General features: G+C 46.6%; 6 protein-coding genes across 6 annotated transcripts; 2 read left to right on the top strand and 4 right to left on the bottom strand.

The window, feature by feature from the left end:
• Positions 1-1884: 1884 nt before the first annotated feature.
• GL218_05887 (putative glutamine synthetase protein) lies at positions 1885-3970 on the top strand (the record flags this gene model as incomplete). Its single annotated transcript, XM_033582579.1, has 2 exons — positions 1885-2268; positions 2324-3970. The coding sequence occupies 2 exons, from the start codon at positions 1885-1887 to the stop codon at positions 3968-3970; spliced, it is 2031 nt and encodes a 676-aa protein (XP_033434522.1).
• Positions 3971-5225: 1255 nt separating this feature from the next.
• On the bottom strand, positions 5226-8323 carry GL218_05886 (Protein BOI2; the record flags this gene model as incomplete). The annotated part of the gene is made up of 3 exons (XM_033582578.1): positions 5226-7936; positions 8008-8151; positions 8284-8323. The coding sequence occupies 3 exons, from the start codon at positions 8321-8323 to the stop codon at positions 5226-5228; spliced, it is 2895 nt and encodes a 964-aa protein (XP_033434523.1).
• A 4681-nt stretch (positions 8324-13004) lies between these two features.
• On the top strand, positions 13005-14573 carry GL218_05885 (Zinc finger MIZ domain-containing protein 2; the record flags this gene model as incomplete). The annotated part of the gene is made up of 2 exons (XM_033582577.1): positions 13005-13047; positions 13249-14573. The coding sequence occupies 2 exons, from the start codon at positions 13005-13007 to the stop codon at positions 14571-14573; spliced, it is 1368 nt and encodes a 455-aa protein (XP_033434530.1).
• A 1814-nt stretch (positions 14574-16387) lies between these two features.
• On the bottom strand, positions 16388-18452 carry GL218_05884 (Pheromone-processing carboxypeptidase KEX1; the record flags this gene model as incomplete). The annotated part of the gene is made up of 3 exons (XM_033582576.1): positions 16388-17797; positions 17850-18210; positions 18286-18452. 3 exons carry the CDS (start codon positions 18450-18452, stop codon positions 16388-16390), a joined length of 1938 nt encoding a protein of 645 aa, XP_033434531.1.
• Positions 18453-20298: 1846 nt separating this feature from the next.
• On the bottom strand, positions 20299-20832 carry GL218_05883 (uncharacterized protein; the record flags this gene model as incomplete). The annotated part of the gene is made up of 1 exon (XM_033582575.1): positions 20299-20832. One exon carries the CDS (start codon positions 20830-20832, stop codon positions 20299-20301), a length of 534 nt encoding a protein of 177 aa, XP_033434526.1.
• A 5014-nt stretch (positions 20833-25846) lies between these two features.
• On the bottom strand, positions 25847-26899 carry GL218_05882 (uncharacterized protein; the record flags this gene model as incomplete). Its single annotated transcript, XM_033582574.1, has 1 exon — positions 25847-26899. One exon carries the CDS (start codon positions 26897-26899, stop codon positions 25847-25849), a length of 1053 nt encoding a protein of 350 aa, XP_033434527.1.
• Between the last annotated feature and the right edge of the window lie 112 nt (positions 26900-27011).

The following is a 27011-nucleotide window of genomic DNA, read 5'->3' as shown; positions in this document are numbered from 1 at the left end:
TTTGATCCTTTACCCAATATCTTCTATTAAGTGTTCACCCCGAAAAGGGGGGAGTGAAGATATATGAAGTTGTCTTCAGGTGGATTTTTTCTACGACAAGAACAACCCGTTTCTTATCATACCGCGAAAATATCTTCATTCATGGTTTCAACCCTTTTCTTTAACGTTATCATATCCTTAGATGAGCCTGCGATTAGGGGAAGATGATCCCTACCTCTCTAGTTTATCTAGTCTGGCAGCCTCGCGTCCGGTTTCACACGTTATACCCAGTCTTTTCTTTTCTGGACTTTTATGATTACATTTTCACTAGCAACGTTCAACTATCGCCTAAGGAAGATACCCCGGTAACACTGCTTGCACCACATCGGATGCATGGTGCTCACGCCCCTATTCTACGTCCGCATTTTGTCTAAGGGAGGAAGAGTGGCCGGGCTGGGGATATTGAATAGGATCTTCCTCTCCAGTATGCGGTACTTTACTTGGCATATCGAGGCAAAATTGGCCTTATTTTAGTGAAGTCTTAAAGGAGTGGATATTTTTTTACTCCAAAGTAGGTTACCGGTGATCCTATCATTACACTCTCGGTTAGCTAATATGTTTTAGTCGGATTATAACTTTTTACATGCCCTGATTTCTAACTGGTAGGAAATACTGGCATTGCGTGTATAAAGAAGGTTCCATTCGATACGGTTTTCTCGGCTCTCAGTTGATCTCCAATTTCAAGCCATTAGCGATAGGCTTGTCAGACAGCGATATAGATACGTAAAACAGACGAACGAGAACTAAACAACAGGCTGGTACCATATGGAATCAATAGAGGGCAGAGATATCATCATCTGGCCCCAATTCAGCGCATCTAGTTCAAGAACATTCTCAAGTTAGGTTCTCTTGTTTATACCTGGTCACTCTCAAGGCAAGCGACATACACATTGACGATCCTGAATTAGGTGTCGTTCATGGCCAACCAACTTGCAACTTTGGCCATAGCATCCCGGGGGACGGCAAAGGGGTAGGAGTTGAGTGTGATTTTGACGAGGCACAGAAATGGTGACTTGGATGTTCCATCAAGCCGGTCTTGAGTTACAGCTGACATTAGGATTCGGAAGCGTTATGTGGTTGATTGCCAGGATAAATCATGATACCCTCTAAGGAAATACTTAGGTAGTGGTTTGCTTTTTGCTGTCTAATTAAGTTGGCAAATGATTTTTTATTATTACAAAACGATTGGCATGCCATTTGTAGAATTGTGACATTTATCTGTGCTACGATATGATTCGTATAAGTTGTGAATAATGTTGCAAACAGTGATCTAGGTAGTCTATGCGGCTGAACTGTCGATCTTCAAGTTCGTAGAAGTCTGACGAATCGGATGTTTAGAGACTTTACCGAGTATTTCCAAAGTATTAAATCATGTATGGAATTGGTGGCTTACATAAGGTAGAGCATATGTGGGTCTAAAGACTAGCGCGTCTGTTAGCCCTTGCGCGTCAAGCTTACAGCACCCCCACCCACTATGTACAAATGGGAACCACAATGGAGACTTTCGTAAGCTTCCATTAACTATGCAAGCTTAGAGAATTAACCTTCATCTTTAACACATTTAACATATTTAACACATGGAGCGGTGGTAAATCTTAACCTACCTCTTTCCTAGTTATCTTCCTCGGGGTTATTCGAGAATGCGCTTCGTCCGTCTCGTACTCGATTTTATTTGATTTTCTTGGTCGCTAGTGCATTTCTATGATTCTCTTCTCATTTACTTCGATTGTATTAGTTTGATATAATCTCTTCTTTTTCCTCATCTTTACGAACTCATTAATCAGTCGCCCCAAATACTGTTGCGGTTACCGTCCTTCTCCCATTGCTACCGTCGCTACCGTCATAATGTCGACTCCGATGCGCCACGGCCCTTCCCAGCAGGGTCGTACGCCCTCCCAACACCCTGTCGCAGCTCCTACGCCTCAAGCATCAACGCCCTTCTCGAACTCCCAAAACGCCGCAGTTTTTTCTCCTCACGGGCCTAAGTCGTCACCGCAGCAGTTTAAGAAATCTCCGGCGACTGGGACCTCGGGTACTATGATCGGTACTGCTAGTTCAACAGCAAACTTCGATAGTCCATCCGCTGCTGCTGCTTATAACACTTTAGGAATGGCCATAAACGATCTCAACTTAGATAATATCAGCGTTGGAGGATTAGTTGCTGCCGCGGGACGGACAGATGAAGAGGATCGAAAAAAGAGAATGGAGGCTGTCATTGCGGCCCTTTGGGTAGGTGATAGTTGATATTATTAGGATCTGGAATTGGGGGCTAACCATGATATAGGCTCAGAACAGCAGCAGAGTGAGCAATCAGGGACTAGAGAGGTTGGCTATTCACCTTAATCTCGAGTGTTTATGGGAGGATATGAAAGGTGCCGGCGAGAATGCCAAGACTCTGATCATAGCAGGACAGACAGTGGCTGTCGAAGTCGGTATTACTAATCACATCGTACATCAGGCCGCTTTGGCGTATACAGATTCTATACCAAGCGTTGACAAGCACGTTGACAAGGCATCGGCTATCCTTCTAAAAGATCTCTCGCTCGCTCCCGGTCAGAGTCCCTTGACCAAGAGACTTACACAATTCAGAGCAAATCTTGAACGTCTAGCTAACTTAGATAAGTTAAGTGTCTCTCCAGGTCTTAACTGCCACGAGGCTATAGCAGGCATCTGGGAGAGCTTAGAGAGACTTCACCGATGGGATGTACAGAAGCTTCGTGAGAATCCATCACTGAGTGATATATCCGATGAAAACCTAAGAGTCTATGCTCTTTGCCTTCGCCATGGATGTCCCCTCATGCATACTCGGGGTCGGATCGGTTTAAGCCTCGACTACTGGAAAGAGAGGAGAAAGCTCAAGTCTACAACAGTAGATAGCGAAGACGCCCAAACGTGGGGGATTTTGATCGAGTGTGCAGCTTCCAATAGTATGGTCTATAACAGCCCGATACGGGTGTCTGACAAATGGATTGGAGATAGAATTGAGAAATCCAACCTCACGGATGAGGAAATGATTTCAGCTACTGGACCAGTTTTGGATTGGGTAGAGCCGCCTAACACCCTTTTACCGCCCTCAGAGGAGTCAAAAGAACATGGGCTTGAAGGTACTGTAGGCCTATCCGGTCCTAAGCCACCTGATGTCGTATTTATGGCGACCTTTGACCCACCGGTGGTAGTCTCGCATGCTGTCGCATTAGAGATTTATAAGATTTCGGCAACCAATGCACCCCTATCAAACATTACATTTGACGCATTGATATTTCCTATCGTTAACGGCAGCTCCTACGACCCTAGCGAGCCGCGCGAGGTGGTATTCACACAGACAGTCCCCACCTTTATCAACAATATCCATGGCGAGTCTCAGCTAGAGCCCGTTTTAAAAGCGCACCGTAACACATTATTCATATATAAGCCAGTCTACGGGCAAGTCCTCAGCCAAATTCCGTTTTCGCATCCGAAGGATCTTGTCATGCTGCTCCCCGTGCTCCGCCAATATTCCTTCCTCTCTCTCCTCTTAGCCAACAGCTTTAAAACCAAGGGTGACAAGCCCACTGCGAAAGAAGCAGACGAAGACAACGACGCTCGCTTATCGCGTACCAAACATAACGAGTTCGACGACTTCATGGCGCGACCTGATGCAAAGAGCTCCGTTGATAAGGCCCTCAAGGTAGATATTACGCTTACGGCCCACCCCATTCCCCGCATCGCGCTCGTGTTCCCGTTTAAAGCGCACACGGCCCACATCAATATGGAGATCCAGCTCGGAGGCCGTGTACACATCATTACGGACAATATCTTCAACGGTGACATGGGACATATCGGGGGAGATATCGGTAATAGGAAGAGGATGAAGAGCGATTGGGAGCATGCGCTGGAGACGATGGAGGACTTGGGGGCGTGGATTGAGGTTATTAAACATACGCTTGAGTAAGGGGAAGAGGGGGTATACGAGTAGGAAAGAAGATGGGTTTAATAGGATAGGATAAGTGGGTTTAGTAGGATAGGATGGATGATGGGTGGATGGGTTGTAATAATAGGATGGGGACGAAGGTGAAGTTCGGTTACGATGGAGAAAGATGAGGAGAGTTATGAGTGCATGTATGGTTATGATACCCCCTTTTCTTACATACGTCCCGGGTAGAGCAGAGCAGGGTTAGATACCTGAGTTAAAAACTGCCTCGTAGGGCCGGGACGGTGGTAGGTAGGAACTAGGAAAATGGATAATGTGTTTGCCTACTCAATACATGCTATGCTGTTTTATTCTAGTTCACTAATCGTGCGTTTATCTTTGGCTAGCCATGACCAATATAAAGATCGAGATTTGACTCTGGCTTTTAAATTTCAGAACGGGTTGAAATACTAATCGTAGTCTACCCAGCTGATATCAGGCTTCAATGAACATACCAAGCGTAACTTATTCTTTTAAACGCTAGTTTAACATTTATTCGCACATACTATACATACACGCATCTATATAGATGACAAAACGGGCGCGCAACAGCAGCCTACTTTAGGTATCTAGGTACTCATGATATATAAAAACAGGGCAAATAGTAACAGCAGTAGCAATTATATTTGCGCATTACACATCCCTTAATAGGTCCATCTCTCTTTCTGGATGCTTCATGGTACATTGTTATTAAGGCTTATCTATTGCTGCTTCAATGGGTAATATTATACCATGCAATCCGCGGCAAGCCAAGTCTTCGTCATCGTCTTTAGGACAACGGACGCGCAAGATCCCATTGTCTTTCCTCGCCGCACACCTTAATAACCGTTGCCCGAGACTATGCTCAATTCCTCCTCCTCTTCCTGCTTCACCCTACCGACTCATAGGTTACTGATAGTTAGGGTAACCCTAACTTTATATTACCTGGTCGTTGGATCCATATCTTGCTTTCGTTCGTATAACTGAGGTATCGATGAGGGGGATATTTGGGGAATAATTAGGAAAAAAAAAATGGATGACACGCTAAAGGGAAGAAAATGTTATATGTAAGTCTGGGCCCTCGACTCTGCTCCTGGCCCTTACTAAGGAACCTCTGGATGATAAGAATAGCTGGCTGGCTTATCGTTCAACGAAGAAATATAGAATGCCGTAATTCGAAGAGAGAAGTGACGATAGTCTGGTTTCTCCTAGAAAAGGAGAACCGAACCACCAACGCTACGGATCAAATGATAAACCGCTAGGCGCTCTGAGGAGAAGTCAGGATGGCTACACCATCGCTCTTCTCACTATCGAGTGTCGACTGCTTAGTTGTCGTGCTATCGACTTTCGAAAGGCCTAACTTCTCGAGACCGGAGACTGCACTATCAACCTCTCCAAACGAAATGCCCAAGCCGTTCTTCTTCTCATCATCGCCATCCTTCGCACTTTCTTCGACCTTCTCGTCAAGATTCATCAGAGCGGGTGGTCGGTGGCGCATTGCACGTGCTTTGGTAAGCGATATTGTCTTTTGTTGGTATGTTGTTGTCATCGGCTGGGTATCGTCACGGTCAATGGTGGCCTTTACCAGAGCTGCCATCCAAGTTCGTCCTTGCTGTAGATTCGGAACAGCAAAATAATGTATGGTTGGCTTGGTAAAATTGACTGCCTTGGAAAGTCCGGCTCGGGGAGGCATGAGCTTAAATATGAACATCGAATCCGTACCCTTCTCGGCAGGCGAAACGGTAGCATTATCTGCAAGAGTTGGGAGGTTACTGTCGGCCGGCATGATTGGGGTGTTACTAGCTCCCGTCAATGTGGCGTGTAGCCCGGTGAGTCGTTCGTTATCGGCTGGCAACACGCGATGGAATGAAATGTCGATCAACCCTTTCTCCTCGGTATCGTCTTCCGAGTAATAATACGCCAGACGTCTTCCCTTAAGGACAAAGAGCCGCGGTTTCCATGTTGTCATCAGGTGTGAGCTTTTCTTCTTCATCCATCCACTATAATCTGCATCTTTAATTGCTTCGCGTGGACTAATCTTCAGCAGGCCGCGAAGATAAGCACTTGTTTCCTGTTTCGTCTTTTTCCCGCTCTTGCGACTGGTGGTAGTAGCCGTCGAGTATGGACTTTTTCCTGTGTCAGGGGAATCAATCTCGAAACTCGGGCCACCCGAAGGCGTACTAGAACCGGCCCTAGATGGAGATCTCAAAGGCGAAGCCTGGGTAGAAGAATCGGTTGGCGACCCGACTTTTGTGTTACCAACCATGGCATCGGAAATCGCCCTCAAGCCACCAAACTTACTACTGGCATTGGACATCCAGTCGCCATGAACGGCCTGTCGATTCGACGTCGAGGTAGGCGAGCCACCGTCAAGCTTGGTGACTGTTGGGTTAGGAACATCCTTGGCAGGGGGGATAGGCCGCACAGATTCGGTAGTATTAGTAGAGGCTGTCCGTCTATGATCCCCAGATAGACTGTAATACATTTGCGCGGCGCTCGGAGGTGTCGAATCTCTGGTTGAATCAATACTTCCGAACCTAGAACGCCTGGCAATAGCTGTTGCGCTTCTAACGCGTTGCTGTTCTGTATAACTTGACTTGTGAGCATGCGCAGTGTTGCTTTCGCGCTTCTTAAGCACGTTGCGTTTTCGACCATCAACTTCAGTACCAGAGAAATAGCCACGATCAAGGTCCAGCGCCGGATTATGTGCGACCTCCGTATCAGATACATTCACAGCATCACCCAATTCAGTTGATGACAATGGCCTTGGAGGGTGGGGAGAAGAAGCTGCACCCATAGTCCAATTGCGGTCGAACGACGGTTGTTTCTTATGTGAAGGTTCGGTTCGCGGAAAGGTACCTGAAGATATAAGTTTCGGTGTTCCAGCATTGACAGGAGGGGCAAGTCTAAAATCGGTAGAGGAATGCCGTCGCGAATGGTGCAGTTCTCGGACGGAGGCTGCCGAGGGTCTCTTGTGATGCGACGATCTTGTTGGGCTATCTTGGGCACCTCTAGGAGATTTGGGAGTTAGAGGCGCCATTGATTCCATTTTTGGTGTTTGAGAAAGACGTCTTGCATGAACTGAGCCTGGTCGACTTTCAGACGAAACCACTCTCTGCGAGTTTGTCAAGGTATTTGATCTGCTCCTCACTCTTCCACCAACTTTGAAGTCCTCCGACCCCGCCTCACTACCATAAGTTTGTGTGGTTCGCCTCGTAAGAGTGCCAATCCCACTCACTTCATCCTGCAAATTTTTTATCTTTTGCCATGTCTTTAGTCGCCTCCCAACAGAGCCGAGGTCGAACGCCTTAAGAAATAGCGACGATTGATCCATGCCTAAAAGTACTTCGCCTGATATTTCCTGGTCCTGAAATACTTCGCAATGCTTCTTCTCTACACCGAGAGTAAACAAATATTCTGCCACGTCATCGGCAGTCCAAGCTTCGACTTCGTCACGAGTATGCAGGACTTCTTCCTCCTCGTCGGTCTCCTCGCCCTGAATATAAGAGAGTCGATCCGGTAGATGAGAACTATATTCGCTCCCGGAATCTGTTGTATGATGGAGTGCGCCGTTCTGCGGGGTCGAGTGCAGGTCCGTGATGTGCTCGTCGATAACTGTCAAAGTCTCATGCAACACTGGATTCTCCTGACTCTGCGCATTGAGACGACCTAACCCTTCGCTACTGCTACTACCGTATGCAAAGCTTTTGCTTATGAGAGGCGCTATAGGTGCAGGTGCCGTTTTCCCATCGGATTTTATGGAATTTAGCGGTAGGGTTACGGGAGTGGCCTTTGGTGAAACAGATGGAGCAGCTTGCGGGGTCGAATTACGATCCTGAGTCGGTGTAGTGGTCGATGACGGTTGGCTGGATATGGATGATGTTCCATTGGTGGATGAGAGCGAACTCGCGATCGGTCTTGGTGCGGTAGGTGAAGCCGCGACACCCCTTGGTGCCGGTCGCGTATATACTACAGAGGACCGATCAGTTGCGATTCTATCGCAAGTTATACGCAGTCTTCCCTGCGGTAACGCTGCTTACCTTCTGGAAACAAGCCACTATTACCATTCACCATATGGCGACCCAAAAACCACCCATCACCGAATTCGTCATCGCGTTCGATTAATTCGACACGGTCGCCTTTTGCTAGACTCAATTCGTCTGAGCTTCTAGCCTGGAAGTCATCTAAAAATTTCCCCCGTTAAATGGAGTTTTTTTTTTCATTTGCGCAAACCATGGTATTGGAATTTTCCCATATCTTTTATAGCCAAATTGCAGATACGAATATCTCAAATAATGAAAGGAGACCAAACTTACGGATGACCACCAAAATATCACCAGCGTCTGGTCTCGCCATGATGTCTACGACGGGAATGCGCGTGGTGAGGTCTCGAAGATTACGCCGGACTCAGGGGAGTAGCATTCAAACAACGGTCGTGTAAACACCTAGGGCTGAAAGAAAAGGTGGCGATCCTGATCCGGCTCCTGGTTCCGAATGGACTGCGGAGTCTATCGAAGACCTGACTCGAACAATGTTTCAATGGTGACGAAATGCATCGATAAAAGCGGCCTTTGATATGGAGAAAAAAAAAGACTACTACAAAATAATATATACGAGAAAGGGTCGGGTGGGAGTACAATCGTCTCGTGTTATTTTGGCTGTGGATCTATGTCGCCTCTACCGTCGCCTTCAGCCTTCGGATTTGGGACTTCGAGTTTTGGCTAGAACCTGAGGACCGTTGTCCAATTGGGTGTTCCCTCCTTTTTACCGTCCTAGTCGCACCAAATTCGCGAGTACAAGAAAAAAAAAACCCAGACTAGGGGAAATGAATGGACGAGGCACAGGCCTACGTCGCTCGGTAAATGCACATAGGAGTAAAGAGGGGGGGAAGAGAAAAAAGGGATATAACCAATATCTATCTCTCAAAGGAAAACGCAGACGATGATGTAGTGTTTTTTTTTTCTTGAGGACTGAATTGAAGGATATGGAGGGTATAGATTTGACGAAGAACCTATTGTAGGATTTGAACGCGGATGGATGGGATGAGAGAAAGCAACCCGTTTGGATGGGTTTTTAGTGGACGGATCACGGAGTGAGCTGTGAGGGGTCTTTTTCTTACTAGGGTCTTATGGATCCACATATATGCAGTTATCCGTTAAACATGTAAGTTCCCTAACCAAAACCGGGCCATGTATATTTTATGTTGTATGGAAGGACGTACCGAGGCGCCTTAGTTACTAATGTAGGTAGGTAGGGTAGTTACACCTATTGGCATATTACAGTTCTTAGTATAACATATAAGTACGGATTATGTATACCTCCATTGAATATGCCTTCTTTCTTAATAGTATCAAATGCTCGGTTATTCATTTCTCTTTTTGGTATTAACCCCGATCTCCTTTCAGTTGAGTAATTTTATGTGTATATGTGCTTTTGTCTAGGTTACTAAGCTGTTAGCTTAATATCATATTTATGTATTTATATACTTTATATCCCCAAATCTTCGGCGGCCGAGGTAGTTCGCTAAGCTGAATTTAAGAAATATAAAATGAGATGGGCATTTATAACAATTACGCAATCTCATTAAAACGTATTCGATATCTGCTGAGTTTTTAAACCTGTTTGAAGTAAAGGTTTAAGATTAATACATAAACCAAGTAAAGTGAAAACATTGATCGGGAGTTCAGACCTCTTCTCAAAGATGTGTCTTGAATACCAGGATATCCACCACTGGGTTGTTTTCAGGGCCATGCAGGGCAAGGCTCGATTTCCAAGATCGCCAAGGGCCGGCCTTGCAATCCAGTCCCGAGACCATCCCGAGACTACTAAAAGTAGGGTACCTGATGATGTAGTCTCGGCAATTAAATATTAGTCTACCCGGTTGTTTTAGATATTTATAAAGCTGTTTTGAAAGGGTTAACATATCTAGGTTCGTATAAGATCAAATATCAAACATACATGAAGTAGGTATTATATACTTGGGTATATATGTATAGGATATTGGCTGAAGCAAAGGAGTTGATGAATTGAATTAGGTACCATCATGTTGTGATCGTAAATTGGTTAGGCTTTATGTACCTTTAACAATCGGGCAAGCTTTACATGTACCTACAAGTAGATAAGTGCAGCTTTTATTGTTTTTCATGCACGCTAACGAAATAACTACTCCGCAGTGGAAGTGCCTTATCCTTGGAGTAAACAGCACGTAATACATCTTACATGTATGTATGTACATATATGTATACTAGGGGTAACTTCCAAAACTTAAGTGTTTGGTTATTTGGTTGTTTCCTTCAAAACCTCACACTAGTACATACTAGAGATCTTAACGTCGATCCGTACCATGTAGGCCGGCCTTGGACCCAACTGTCACATCCTTGCACGGCAGTAGCTGCCAGGGCTGCCAAATTGTTTGTAGCCGCCTACAACCGCCGTGAACTTGACCCTTGAATTTGAACTTGAATTTGAACTTGAACTTCCACTATCTACATTCACCCACCCACCGCCGTGCCGATATTTGACAACTCAACCATTTGTATATACATTTGTATATGGGCATCTTCAATAGCCGAACACGTAGCCTCCATTTCGCTCTATCATTATCCTTATATATTCTTGCTATTTCCTATATTACTTATGGTGCGTTTGTTTCCTCTAACTAGCTGCATAGTATATTCTTCTTGCATTTGTCTTTTATAGCTTTAGATTAGACTCTTCTGTAATTATTTTATATTGATTATATTGACATATGATTTCCCAACTTTAGTATTCCGTACTTAAACGTTTACGATACCGAGGAGGACACGAAGGTCAACTTGTAGAGAAATTATTAGAAATCACGAATGACTGATGGCGCCAACTGGGGGGCAACGATCAGGAACAGAGACAAGGGCGGGATCAAATATAAACTCCAATGTGTCGTCGGACCGACAAGTTGCGGCCTCAAACTCTACTCTAAATGCCTGGGTTGGTCGTCGACAACCTTCATGGCTTACGAACGCAAAACCCGTGAAGCCTTCTCCCCGTCCTCCGCAACCACCTAAGCAACCTATCACCACGGAGACTGTGCGCCCCATTGTCGAGACAACCCAGCCCGTCTCAGTCCCAATCTCTAATACCCCGGTGACGACGACTACTCCTGCCCCACTTCGACAACCTCGTCGTCCTCAACCTCCGTCGGAACCTCCGCCATTACAAACACAAACACAAATACAACAACCACAAACATTGTAAGCTATATTCCAATACTATCACCACCTACGCGTCGCGACCCTTTCTAGATCTCCACCTAAATCATCCCCCCAACTCTCCCGATAAATCACCCACTACTTGATTCATAATTACTAACTACTGCATCCTGTGACGCGATAGAACTTCGGCTACGCGTACCGTACTTCCGTCGCCTGCCCCTAGTGACGAGTCTAGTCCAGGCGTCACCAAACCTCAAAGTGTGCCTGCGGTGGCCAGACCTCAACTCATCCTTAATACCACTTCGGATGACGAGCAACAAGCTCGAGCTCGGGTCCCTACACCCCGTCTGCGGACAATATTACAACAGAACAGAGATATCTCAGTGTCCCCGAGGGCATCCACCCCTGCTAGCATGTCCCTCAATACGCCTCCTACACCAAATTTGCTATTACCCAATAGTAATTTGGTACCTTTAGAGGACCCACCTGCTAAGAGGCAGCGTCATGGGTATGTATAAAGCCTAGCTATCTTACAACAATCGTGCTTGGCGATATTGGGGAATTTGATAACTAATAGTATTTACTATTTTAGCCACCCTACGCTTCAGTTTCTCGCCGAGTGTGGAGCATTCGTAGCGCTCGACAACCGTCTTCAATCTATAGGGGGGGTACAGAATCTAGACCCGGCAGTTGAGCGACCCCGATATCAACTCTTACTAGACTCTTCTGAATCGGGTGACCTCTTCTTCGTCGTATTACACCAGGTCTTTTGTATCTGGTCTAGAAACCGAGCTCAAGCTCGTGATATCTGCATGAATTATGGGCGCGACCCAGGAGAGATGGACAAGGGGTTTAGCAGCTTGGAAACGATTCTTAAAAGCAACGTCAAACTGAATCTAGACCACATCAACTTCTTAGCTGAGTTCCCAGCTCCGATAGAGGAATTGCTGAGCAAGGCTAGATACAAGGCCACTCTCGGGCGAGTACTTAATTTCCTCCACCGAATGGCTCTTAATTGGCACAGAATACTCACAGATCACCGAGCAAAGGGCTACCCTTTCCTTCTAGGCGAGCTCCTTGATGAATTTCTACTATACTCTCCCATACTCCAGGGAATAATGTTCCGCGCCTCGAGGAGGAGTATAGGGGCCGGAGATGGACCTACTGCAAAACGTATGGAGATTCTATTCAAGTCAGACCAGGACTATCATCTTAATTATCCTAACGACTTCGCTATAAAGCCCCAACCTCCAAGGTACCGAGAGCACAACGAAAATCTCATCACTGCGTATATGTCTATCCTTGTTTCCGCGTACCAGTCACAGGGCTATCGAGTGGACCAACAATCCTATCCGACTGGACCGCCTAATATCCAGCAATCAAACCAATACCCTTATCCATACATTCAGATGGGTTCTCCGACCAACTCTCAATTTATTTCCCACGCGAATCCTCAGATGGGTGGTCAGATAAGCCCTCAGGCTAGCTACCTAGCGAACCCCCAGATCAGTCTTCAGATGAACACCCAACTTAATCGACAAATAGATCCCCGAGTGAATTCCCCGGTGGGTTATCAGATGAATCCCCAAATGCGGCAGAATTTCTATCAGGGTTCCCTACAAGTACCTCAGGCTGCCGATCCTGCCTTTACTCAAGGTACGATGCCAGCCACGATACCGCCTTCGTACATACTATCTTCAAACGCCAATCCAGCCAATAGCTTAACAGCGACAACGCCGTTACAGCCGAACCCCAATTACCAGAGGACATGTACACCTACGCAGTCTGCTCAATTTAGTCACATACAACATCAAACAGTGCGGAGACTTTCTCAACCAGAGTCTTATATGGCGCCAGCATCTCCACGGCCTATTGCCCCTGCTTTGACAGGTGCGTACGGTAGTCAAACTCATCAGGTTCATTTCACTGGACAACGGGCGCAGAGCCTACATAGACTTAACAGTCAGTCCGGGCTCTTTCCCTCCAGTCACCTAAATCCCGGAAACCAAATTCCAGACTATAATAGTTTCAATTCCGCACCAAATACACCAACGACTCCGCAGCTAAGGTACTCCACGACTCAGTTTCAAGGAAATCAACTCCAGGGGCCTAATTATACTCGATCGCTTTCGGATCCCCGGGTGCAACAAAAAATACCGTTTGCCGGTCATGACGATAACCTTGACCGTCTAATTCCGGCGCCCGGTGTAACTATCGATCGGCGAGACTATCCGTATACTCAGTATGACAGAAATTCTGTTGCGATGTCTCTTCATCAGGTTCATCTGAGAAGCCCGAAGCGAATACCGCAAGAACATGACCCGGGAAAGCTGGGAAGGTATTATCAAGCAATCAAAGAGTTCACACTCCCCCCAGTGGCGATCCCGCCTCAGTCATATTTATATGAGTTTCATTTTGAGATCCCGGAACATCAGTTTATTCAGCTAGTAAAGGAAGAGGATATACAAGGCGAACACTTGCCTGTAAGTTTATTCTCCAGTGGATCTCTACGTCTCCGCGTTCGATGCTGTCACATGAAGAAGACGCATACCTCTCTCAGCGACACTTGGGTCACTACTGAAACAACTTGGCCGCAACACATTTTTATGGAACTAAACAATGAGGTCCTCAGTATCCCTCGGAAGTCGCACTTTTCTAAAGATTTACCAATTGAGGCTTCCTGGGCCGCTATCGCAAACAAGAACATACTCAAAGTCTCTATTCCAAAGATTAGTGAAAACAGGGAAGAACCTAAACCCGGTTGGGAATTTTATATTGCAATTGAGCTCATTGAAATTCTCAGTCACCGTGATGTGCTTCAGATGGTTAGAATGCATCAAGTACCAGCAGATGCGACAAGAGAGGTAATCAGGACTCGTCTCGTGGGAGCAAATGGGTTCTCCCAACAGCCTGCGGACGAAGACGAACTTATGATGCTGAACGAATTATCTATCGATCTCATAGATCCTTTTTCCAGGGTTATGATTAAAGTACCCGTTCGTGGGAAGTCATGCACGCACCTTGAGTGCTTTGATCTCGAAACCTGGCTGAATTCTCGGTTGGGTAAGAAATCGTGCAACTGGTGTAACAACACTCCCGGAGGCTGTTCGAAATGTCCCAACGAACCATCTTTTGTAGACAAATGGAAGTGTCCACTTTGCCTCGCCGATGCGCGACCCTATAGCCTCGTCATTGATGAGTTTCTTGTCCAAGTACGGTCGCAGCTGGAGCACCAGAATTTATTACAGGCGAAGTCGATCCTTGTCTCCCCGGATGGGACGTGGAAACCGAAGGAGCAACCAGCGGACGACGATGGAGACGTTGATAGTGAGGACGATGGTAACATATCAACCGGAAGACTATCCAAAGCACATCAGCGCATAGAATCTGGAATTGAAGTTATCGAAATTGATTGATTCAAGTCCCATAGAAAGGAAATTAAAGAATATTAAGAAGAGGGTGCGTTCCCAACAATGGATCATCAGTTTTAGGTCCAGCCCAGGCGACGAAGCAACCACAATAACATGAGACCAGGATGTGTCTGAAATCTCAACTTGTATTTTGTTTCTTTTAACTATTTCTTTTGGTCCGATATGGATTCATTACGGCAATCGTTCGTTTGAACTGATACCCCTCTGTATACCCAAGTTTTGCGACGCGGAGTTTTTCGATGATAATGATTTTCTTTTCCCGGCCATACGTCTACGTAGTGTCAGGCACTGCTATACAAAGGAGCGAAGAGGATATGTTTAGGCCACCAGACACTAGCAATGGAAAGGGGGACGGTTAGGAAAAGGGAAAAGGCGTACGCATCTGTATTTGTGGAGGTATGTCTACGGACTACTTGCGTTGAGTTTTCGGTCTATTACATACGTGGCATTGAAAATCTCGTCTAAGGAGTCGTCAGCTAAGCTAACAGCAAGCGTCTACTCGACTATACATAATACGCATTTTCTAAGTGACAATCCTTATGAACGAGAGGTCGGCCTTGTCGGCGTTTTGAGCCAACGACACAAGAGTGGATAGTATGTCAGGTCAAGGACTACTAACATATGATCTGGCGATGATTTCTCTTTCTTGTGGCACCTCAGGAGTGTCTGCCTCAGGACAGGTTCTTACTCATGTATCCCCTTTTATATTAAGGGTTGACCTTTTCTTTTACAAGGAAGACACCAGTGCGTTCCAGACAGACAGAGGTAGCTTTCTATAGTAGGCAAGACCACAAATGGCGAAAGATTTATTCACCTTGATAATTATGGCGATATAGTGTGAAAGGTCTAATTGTAGAATGCTAACGTAGGGTAATGATACAATACTTGTTAGTTAGAAAGCTCATTTCTGTAGATTTTATGCTATGCGACAGGATTTTTAATATTTAGATAACCCCCAAGATCACAATATCCTATCTTCATCTCGTATAATCCTATAAGCTAAGTTAAAACGTATTGACCAAAGTTACCTAGTTTACCCAACACCCGATGTCAACGCAGGAATAAAATAGTCTTACCTTCCTAGTTAGTCTAGCTACAAAAGACACCATCGTCTTAACCAGCTTATAACCTCAGGCCATTCTCACAAATAGTTTTGGCGGGGCGTGAGTATACGAAGCAGCGATTCGACCGTACTAGACCCACGACAAGACAAGCCCCTCTTCGTATTTGCGACTAGCTTCAATCGCATATAGCCGCGTCATTTTTTTTACGACAACGACCCGTAGTCTAATAGCCTAAGAGGGCTTTTGATTTTGGGCTTAGGTAGGGAGTAGAGGGGTGGGGAGGAGTAGGATGAGAAATACTAGTTAGAAGATACCATGAGCTCAAGATCCTGTGATCTAGACAACATGGCAAACTCCAGGCCTATCTACGAACCAACCACACTTACACTCAGTAATTGGGTAGGTACCTATCTAAATAAATCACACATAGTCTTCCTTGACACCTAGATCTACAAGCCCAAGTAATTTTCATTTTCGATTTTATTCTTTCCGCGACCCAACCCAACCCTACGCCTATAAGAACCAAAGCCCAAGCCCGCTATGATAGTAGATAGTTACAACCGCGGAGGCGTAAAAAAAAAAGATAGGACAAGACAAGACAAGACAAGCGAACGCTTCCGTTTTCCTATCTTAACCCCCCTTTACCCTTGTGCCAAAAAGTACCAAGAGGCTCTACTCATGCGCCAAAGAGAAATATGCCCGCCTGTGCTTCATACCGGTCGATCTCCAAGGACTCTAGCTCCTACTTGACGACTGGCCGGCGCTAGGGCCGGGTTTCCGGGCAGTCCTCTCCGGCTCCGAGTCGTCCTCATCCTCGTCCTCACTTTCGCTATCGCTTGCGTTTCCCACGCTATAACGCTTTTCTTTGCCTGCACCTGCGTCTCTAGGTGTTGTGATATGTAAATCGTCTAGCTCTCCTTCATCGAAATCGCCTGTCTCCAAATCGCGGTTGTTTGCTGCCCTCCGGGTTCGGAAGCCCTCCAGCCCAGTGGCGCGCGGGAAGTCAGATAGTATAGGCAGACCTGAGTACCCGACGTTTCGGCGGCGGCCGCGCCAGATCATGTAGCCCCAGATAGTAGCGCCGATAACTACGATGACTAGGACAACTTCGCCTGATCTCTGGTAAGCGGCCCACTTGGCATCGCTGACCTCCTTATCCTTAGCCGCCTGGTCGGACTCGGTGTGGTTGGTAGCACCGCCTACAGTAGTATCAGGTAGTTTTTCGCCATCGAGAAAACTCTTCGAAGGTATACCCCCGATTTTGCTAATATCGACTCCCATGAACCGATCAAGCATATCGCGGGTTCGGCGCGGATAGTCGAAAGGCACCATATGCGACGAGTTGTACAACAATACATAGGTTAGGTTACGAGCTTCCTGCCAGAAGCCGGCTGGTTCACCCTCAAAGGTCCAATCGCGTCGCGGTGCCCAATTTCCTGGAGACAATTCAAACCCTTTCCCACCGTTCCATTGCATGTTGCTTATGAAGGCTTCTGTACCCAGATGGTTGCATATAAGGTCTTCCGCACCCGAAAAGAGAAGCACGTTTACTTCCTTTATGAGGTCCGGTAGAAATTCGATAGACGGCTTTCCGGCATTCCCCCTGAGCGCATTGCCAACAAGACCGTTACACTCGGACCATCCCGTAGCTTTATTCTTGTCGATGTGTAGTGCACTGACCACTTCTGGCTTTCGAAGGTAGGGCGTAACGAATTCTAGGTCGGGGGGCCAATTCATGCCACAGCTCGGATACACATCCTTGAGTCGGACGTCGTACATGTTGAAGCATTCGTTATTACCCCCCGAACCTTTCGTTTGGGTCAGGCGGAGAATTTCCTGGAGCACCTTTTCGCAAGTATCGACATCCACACGATGGGCAGCAGATGAAGCTAAATCTTTTTTACACTCGCGGTATTGAGCCTCAATCCCGGCGGCTAATTCAGAACCCTTCTTGACAATATTCTTTTCGTATGCGAACGATAGGTACGCCTCGTACTGCTCCGGAGGAGAGATCCAGCCATTTCCGATCAACAGGCCTTTCAGATTCCACGGAGTTTGGGTTTGAGGTAGCTTGTTTCGCTCGAGAATCGCCTTTGCAATATAGGGGATATGCTGTCCGGCGAACGATTCACCCGCGATGTAGAGCTAAAGAATTAGTTAATATATTGTAATAGAGGGGGATATTTTGGACTTTTACATCATCGTGCTCGTATTCCGGGAAGAGATTGTACCATTTTTCAAGGAAGGTAACGAACTGGCTCGCCATATCGTCAAGGTTTTGTACAAAGCTGTTGGTATCGACATAACTGTATCCGGTTCCCACGGGGTTATCGACGAAAAGCAGATTCGCAAACTCATTCCAGCTACCATTGTTATACTGTAAGGTATTCTCGTCCTTCAAGCGATAGGGACCGATCTCCATCAATGCGCCATCCTCGGAACTGCAGCCAGGTCCTCCGTTTAGCCATATGACGGTGCGCTGTCGGTTTGCAATGTGCTGATTCTGAAAATGCCAGAAGAAAATGTTCCCGTTGTGCTCTGGTGTGATCTCGACGTGTCTATGGGCGAAGAGTGAAAGTCAGTAAGACAAGTTGGTGATATATGTCAGGTATATGTCAGGGGTCTTCACTCACCCAGCATGCATCTTAATCATATCCCCCTCGGGTATACCTGGCAACGAGTGAACATAATAGTCTCCGGCACTCTTTTCGGCGTTGGTTATCGATGCCCAGTAGGCCAGTCCGAGAAGTGCGCCGGCGGCAACGCGCACCGAGCTCCAGAGTGAAGCTGGAGGAGGCATAATTGCAAACGCCGAAAAGGATTCTCGGGTTCTCACTATGACGTTAACATCCGTTATCTATACATCCATCAAACTTGTTGAATTGATTGTTTTTTCGAATAGGTTGAAGTTATAGAAAAAGGTAACAAAATGTAAAGTTAGTAGCCAAAAGAGCTAAAACTGATTATGATTGAATGTACGAAACACAGCGCAACTCAATCTATGATTTTAGGATAAGGAAGGCGAAGGTGGCCTCTGTACACGACGAGCTAAGCCAGGTTGTTTAGGGACGTATCTTCTTACGATAGCGGCTAATAAGGGTCGTACGGATCAATGCGGCAGTGGCAGTTGCAACTTGCAGCTTGTAACTTGCGGCTCGATGTGGATGTAAAAGCAGGGGCGGCTTACGTTAGGTACCTACAAGGTAATCTTTTGATCTTCTTACAGCCAATCAATTTCAATATTAAATAGAACACCTCGATAAAAGAATACTAAGGTAAGTACGTATAGGATATCTTAGTACTAAAATGCATTAAATTTTGAGCATGCGAGCTCATTCCTAATTGTCTCATATCATAACAAGTACTGATATCATAAGGTGAACGGGCCAGGAAAGTACAAGGTGAAAAAGATTGACCAAACCCGCGTTGGCGCCGGACTGCATAAACCAAAACCAAGGCCAAAAACCTTCACCTTTTCTTTTTACAACACTTACTTACCTACTTCAGTTACTTACCTACCTCAGGTAATCAACCTATACACACATAGATATGCCTTGAAACGCATCGCACAAGCTTTTCTACACTAGATACTAATAGCAGCAGTATCATTATCACCAGTTCTACAGTTTTGAACAAGACTCGTGTTGTCTTGCTTCATTTCCAGTGGAGATGACAACAATTCTCATTTATATCACTTCAACATATATCCCACCATTTCTCTTTTCCAAGCAATACTTCGGCTGCGCGATATCCAGACTTTCGGTAAGATAATTTCCAAGGAATCGGTTGATATCGCTGCATCGGAGTATGGCGGCAATGATATCAAGCTTGGAAATATCACACCCCGAGACAGTACAGTCCCTAACCTCGGCCATTGCACTATTTCTCGAAAGCTGTTCTCACATCATCCTGAAGGCGAGGTACGGTATGATACCAAATGCCATGCTAACCAAACATATTCCCAGCTGTGTATTGTACGGAAGACAGACATCTCGAGAGTCGCAAACTAATATCGCATGCTTTCCTTAAACGCCTTCGCCTTTGTTATACGGATGAGGTTGGGGTATATTCCTATGTATACCGTACACTCCCAAACCCCCCATCAAAAATCCAGAACTGAAATGACGTGAAATCCGACTCATGCACCCTAGATGTCTTTTTCTTCCAACTTGAACCCTTATGAAAACCTCATACGGTTCATTACACTATTACGACGCCCTTCTACTGAAGGCTGCTTGTTTCGTTTGCCTAAAGGGTGAGACTAAAGAAAACCGAGGTATCTTATGACGGTAGATACTTATTCTGACTAGACATGATATCTAGCGCACCGGTGAGCGAAGCAGTTTTCGCCAAATGTATCGGGCGAGCAAGACACACTTAACCCTCGCGCTCGAAGTCAGAATGATATAAACCGTCAGGGGTCACTCTCGAAACGTATGCTATGATCATGTCAGCGTGTATCGAACCAGATTGCAGACAACAAGATAGTGACGCTACCTGAAGAAGTCCATCAAGGAAGACTATTAAGCCAGATGGCCCAGGTAGATTGACTAACCCCTATTTCCTCAGCCTTTTTCTCAGCATGATAGCAATTCTGTATACTCGCCGAGAAATACAGACTAATCTGCTGTCTTATACTCTCTTCACTATTCCCACGGCGCTCGAGCGATATAGTTGACCATTCCATTCAACGCATTATCGCCTTCTTCATCGGTAATAAGTTTTGCGTCTTGAAGCGTCGTCAAAACGTCTCCGACCCAGCTCTGGCAATTCCAATCCAGCTCGGTATTGTTCAAGTGAGTCCCAAGAATTGCGTCGCGTAGCCGCGTATCGGCCTCCGAATTAGTCTCAACTGTCGCAACTGCAAGTCGCCTATAGAAATGCGGTCTCGTTCGCGGGTGAGCTTGATTCCATACTTCATTCACACTATAGTGAGGGTAGCTGCCCTGGATTCGGACGGTGAGGTTTTTATTCTCGTTATCGTCGAAGACTATACACAGCTCTGTGACTCGGGTAGACTGGATATCGCGAGGGTAACCCCGGAATATTAGGATCCAGAGCGTTTGCGAGTGGCCGACGGCATTTGGATCCCCCTGATCACCATCCAGTTGAGTCTGCTGGTTTCTGTCCTTGCCGTTATTTCCGTCCCGGCGTCCGGCCGTGCTTGAGACGATACCCATTGGAGCCTTGAGCATTAGAAGAGTACTAGAACCACCTGGAGAGGCCCTGGCGTCCGGTGGTTCTTTCGCAAAGCTTACTATGACCGACGAGTGTTTTACTTGTCTCTTTAAGGGTCAGATCGTGTAGATCATATCCTGGATCGAATACGGCGATGGACGACCGGCCTTTGTCGTGACAAGTTCTAATTATTGCAACGCGAACGGGTAGTTGTCTTTGTCTTGTCGTTATCGATGGGAGGCTTTCAGGAACAGCAGAAATCTGGCCCACCCCCAAAAGGATGTGCGGGTGGTGGTAGTGGCCTTTACAGACACACCCACTCTGCCTACATACCTAGGTACAAAAGGCAGAACAGCCAGTAGACTATCTTACATAGGTACTCACATATCCCGAGCTCGCAGGCAACCCCGGTAAAGCGATGACAATCACACCGCAAAGTTATTCTCCGATGTACAGGAAATCATCTAATTACACAGATCAAAACGATATATGCATACGATCACCGTGACTTGGCAGAATTTGGCCCCTCTCGAACCCACAAATTGGTACACTTGGAGACACCGAAGTTTGCTTGGTACAGAAGTCTACCGCCGGGCACATTCAAAGAAACGGTGGAGTCTCCTACCTAGACATATACATCAAGGTAATTTGTAACCCCGTTGTCTCCTCTAGACAAAGATTGCAGATATGGCTAGAATGGCTTGCATGGATTATGCAGCCCGGCCCCATCGAGCGTTCTAGACCCAGGGATCGTTTCGGGTGAATAAGGTGACAAACGGGAAAGGATTGTAAGACCACCAGCGCTATACGATTTTGCGCTTCTTCCGACACCATTGTGTACCTACTGTTTTACAGCTGACAGTCTAAACAATAGAATTACCTCCGTTTCAGCTTAATTTGGCGCGGAAAAAAAAGTCTGCAATTTTTTTTAGCAGATGGGAGAGAACACAAGGTTCAAGGCGCGAGGAAAAGGCCACAGAGGCGTACGCGCATATCATTCCTCCCTTAGGATGCACTTTCGCATCCAACTATGGGCCTAGTAGGAAAGATGGATGTCAGCTGTCGATCACTCATACGATTTGATCTCACATTCCTGCAGCTGTCCGATTGAGTACTATTAGTCCGACTACCATATTTGTTGTCCGGCTTTCAAAAACTGATGGTCGAAAGAATACCTATTATAATCCCTGAATTAGGTATTTTGGGGGGAAGCTTTATGCTCGTCGCCACATTGATGTACTAACAAACCGTTACTAGCATAACCCGTCGAATAAGGCCGAGGACGACCGCCGGTTTCGCGTGCCTATTAGGCAAGTCAAAATCACAGGCACCCCTTTATTAGCAACAGGAAATGCATGTTTTTCTTATTATAACGAGCTATTTGAACACCGAATAAGAAACTATGCTTAAGTAAGAAGGAAGAGGATATCACCACTGCCCTAACTTCGTTGCGTTCATGTGGTATATTATTATTATGCATGAGGACTAATGCGTGAGTTCGTTAGAATTTGGCGAATCCGCACATATCGGCGATCTCTCCGCGTGTACGGTCCAGGGAGGTCGGGGATGCTTGACTACTAGGTACAATGCCTGTAGCAGCCAGGGTAAATAATCAGCGAGCTCGTGACGGGTACTCCCACCTTACGCATGTCTGTTCACCTTAAGAGCCTCTTTGAACCGCACTTGGATTGGGCACTCGGGCACATGACACTACGGCTGATTTTAGAGACACTGCGCGCTATCATGGTCCGACTTTAGGCGAGTGACCAGCCAACTCCCAAGGGGAAAGCTAGATTCGACGTGTGCTGAATATGTCTACTGCAACCGCGCCTATCTCGTCCTGAGCATTCATCTATCGCTCAACAAGTGGGTGATGCTGCAGCCCACTATAGCCTGGCGCCATTCCTAAGACCATATCAACCAACGATAGTATGCATCATATATATCTGGGCCATTGATTCGCAATAGGTTTACATCCTGAGCACGGTACGGTCCTCTCCGACTACACGCCCGACGTATCACGCCAAAGAGTATCGCAGGTCTCCTATCTTTAAGGCTGCGATTCGATATAGAAAAAGACTTATATGTATAGATGATCTGATCGCATTGTTCTCCCGGCCTACTGGCTTGATTAAAAAGCCACCTAGCATGCTTGGTATTTTGCATAACGCACGCGGGCTGAGAGGTCCTGAGGGGCAACTCGCTTGGTGTCCATATCATATCTATCTCAGAATGCACCCAGACTTAATATCCACACTGTAAGTGCTTTCTACCATGATAAATATTTGGAGAAGCTTGGGACGGTAGGATAAGACTCTGAGGAACACCAAATACTGAGTTTCGAGGTCACTAAACAAAAAGCCATATTACTCCCTCAACTCGCGTCTCGGGGCATTCGCCGTCTTGGTCGCAGACTACCATACACCACATTAAAAACAGCCTCTTAGCAGCCTTGATACGGGCCGACTGGCTTAGCTATGTATCAAGCGATCTGAAAGGGATGTGCCTATCTCACATTTGATACCTTCTTTACGGGACTCTCACAAGCTGATCTTGACAAATATCTATATAAATCATAAGCCGTGATGAAAAAAAAATTATAGTATCCACGTGTCATGCATAAAGACGCCGGTGGTGTATGATTACACATTCGGCCGTGCAAGGCCAGAGGTGTTTCAAGACTATTATATCAGTGACTGATCACATTCTAGCTACACGTATCATAGGATGCCAGGCGACGCTGGACCTACATACCGAGCCCAATAGAGGAAGTACTAACGATGTTGCTTTCGCTCTCACCGCCAGCATCCAATTAAATCCGGCTATCTGGAGTTCCCGAAAGATAGCCTACACCTCTTCTTCAGCGGCTGGGTGGACTGTTCCAGAAGCATCCTACCTATCAGGGGAACCTCCAAAACCACGTGAATTTCGCATCGCTGATTTCGCTTTGACGATACGGTATCCCGTCTGCCAACCCACCAGGCAGGCCCAGAACAGTAACCGAGCCGAGATGCCGGAGGACGTCCCTCCCCCCTACCACCGAGAAAATCCGCTAGACTAGATTGGGGTTGAGGCTATTCATATTTTGCCTCCCACGCCTCGGGTGGTGATTCAACAGTCCAAACCTACCATACCATCGGGTGCGTTACATGTATAATACCTCTACTGCCGCAATAGCTGGGGTAGGTACGTAAACCCTATCTAGCTACGGTAGGTAAGTTGGTATATAAGTAGGGAGGTAAGTCAGTGGACGGACAAGACATGCAAGTCGAGTTACACAACTACGTTCACACTTACACAGAGGCTGATTCAACAGCCGGAAATTCTTTGCGCTCCTGTGTGGGAAATGGCTTTATACCCGACGCTGGTGTGTAGCGTACACATGTGCACATGCATCTCAGCCTATAGGTGGGCACGGTTTGGTAAGTAGCGAGAGGTACCGTACCGACGCGAAGATCTGTGAGACCACGAGATCTAAGAGCATACAAGGGTGACCACCTAACCTATACGTTGATATATTTTCTCTTGGAATGCCTTTTTCGGATCGCCTACTCAATCGCAAACGTAGTACAGGCTAGGGAGACCTTACCTTATTTTCGATGACAACGAGCCAAGTCATGATACCAGCGACTCGTATCGAAAATAATTTATGGTTGGAGGTTTATTTATGTCACATATCATTTTCCGCGGGGCCAAGATGGTTGTGTATTCGAATACCTTGATATATCTTACGTACGGGGATTACTCACGTTTAGTGTAGCGCTCACTCAACCCTAACCCTTTTCTGCTACCTCTCCTCCCCGACGGGAAGAGTATTTTCCATCTATAAGCGCACAAGAGAATTATAAGACATCTTGGAGCACACCCATCGTCGACCCGAGATAGAACTCTGAGCCAATCTCATCCGTCTACGCCGGGACCAAGGGCACGGGACAGTTCGCCTAGCATAACTTACAGGTCATATTTCCCTCCCATTGTTTACCGCCACCAAGCAAGCCAGCCAGACCCTCGATCGAACCGACCTCGCACAGACGGCGTCGTGCACCCTCGTGCAAGCCGTCCAGGCGCGTGTTTCGTATAAATTGGGAATGTCTCCACCGCCGCCTATTTTTGGCTCCTAAAGCTATGTCTCGCCTGGGAGATAATATCGGGGTACGAGATTTGTTCGAATCCGCCGGTTTGAGAAGAGGTAACCGTGCCTACTTCCTGCGTATATATATGTAGATAGGTAAATAAGTAGGTATCGTTAGGTATTGGGATCAAGGCACGACACGTGGCTCGTGTTTGCTTTTCATACGCATACGCCCAGTTGGTGGTGACCGTTGAGGCTCAGCCACGAATCCTGAGGATGACATAACAGACCTAGTCTAGTATCGTGGTAGGTATGGACGTCGCGAGAAGAGGTATACTGCTTGAGATACGTGTCGCAGGCACCCGTCGTCATAATGTGCTGCTGTTTTACCGCCTGTGTCCCACGAGATATGGGACACTGTCTTACGCCTCCACGATCGTACAATACTAGCTTATATGAGAACACATATAATTACCCAGATACCTAACTTAAAGGAGTAGGCTCTATTATGCCACGTAAGGTTAGGAAGTGAACACTCTGGTGGGTCATGTTCAATCAGTTAGGTCATTTCAATCATGACAACCGAATAGAAAAACAAATACCAAAACCAAGAGCAATGAGGGTTTGGCTTTGAGAAACATTTGCGCGTATGTATTCATGCGTCATGTCAAATCCTCTATCAGGTAAAAGATAGAGAATTATCCAAAACTTTGAGTTGATAGGTACTTAGGCACAACCAACACAATATCCCGAGACCCAACGTATATCTATCATCATACCAACGCCGTAACTCCCACCTTATAGTACCGAAACAAATAAGGCATCAACCATTGCTCGTCAACACGTATCCAGCAGAACGCTATAAAACCATGAAAAGCGTCCTCAGGACGCTGTACTCACAATTCTAGCGTCGCCCACATGTGAATTAACCTCGGCGCATTGTTTTACTCCCGCGGGACACCAGACTGGTTGAGGCGGAATAGGATATCGACTTTGTCAAACGGTAGCTGTGGGTAGGACTCTTTGATACGCTGTAAAATGGCGCGTTTGCACGAGGGGCACTGACCGCCATCCATAATGGCAACGAATATCCGCACGATGGACATGAAGCCCGGGGGACCACTATCGTGCGAACGTGATAAATGTAGCCTATGCGGCGCGTAGGCTAGCTTGTGCAAGAACCATACCCACGCAATCAGGATTTCCTCCGGGCTCGAGCATAATCCTGCAAGTTTGTACCGGCTGTTGTACCGGGACCCTCCGATGAGGGTGGCGCTGTTATAGTTCTCCCATTCCAAAGGGTCGCGCTTGGAGAAATTGCGTATGGCCTGGGGCACGTCGCCGATAGTGATGCGGGAGCCGAAAATCCATTCTTCAAGGGACGAGGAGCGGATGGCGAAGACTTGTCGCAACAGAGGTTTTTGTGGATGTACGTCGGTTGTGGCTTTTGGGCAAATTACCACGGAGAGATGGCGGGAGGCCATATCGTATAGGAACTTCTCCTGGCTAATCTCTAAAACATCGGTTACCCACCCTCTCATCCCTACAGCGCGCTTTATCCGCGCAAGATTACCGACAGGGCCATATGTATCGTCCTTCATGACACGGTATTCTTCTAGAGACGTGAGGAACCCGACGTCGATAATGTCGTGTGTAGAAATATAGCTGCAAGTTATATACCTGGGACTCGTCAAAGGTCTCGATAATGGCACGAGATTCTCCAGAGCGACCATTCTACTCTGGTGGCAGACTTTGAGAGCCACGATGCCCGGCGGATATTTTGGGACATCTTTGAAATCGGGGGTTTCGCCGCACAAGTCTCCTTCGGATGGCTCTGGGAGCTCGATTACTGGACAGCGGGCTTCATCCACGCGGATCATCGTGATAGGTAGAGTGAACCTCCATATCGTACATTGAACCTCCGTTGGCAGGTCCGCGAAGAGGCTGAACTTGCTTAACAGCGGCGGGAGGGCTGGTTGAGAATTGTGGCCGACCATGGTGGGTATCTTAAATATATAGGTTAGTGTACAGGTTGTTTTCATGTTAGATAATTATGTTGAATTGACGCTAAAGCTGAACCTCTAATAGTCTAGGGCCATTCTGAGACCT

This window comes from Daldinia childiae, assembly GCF_008694065.1.
Source record: "Daldinia childiae strain JS-1345 chromosome Unknown Scaffold5, whole genome shotgun sequence".
NCBI lineage: Eukaryota > Fungi > Ascomycota > Sordariomycetes > Xylariales > Hypoxylaceae > Daldinia > Daldinia childiae.
The sequence above is the reverse complement of the archived record's forward strand: the minus strand, read 5'-3'. Positions and strand labels throughout refer to the sequence as shown.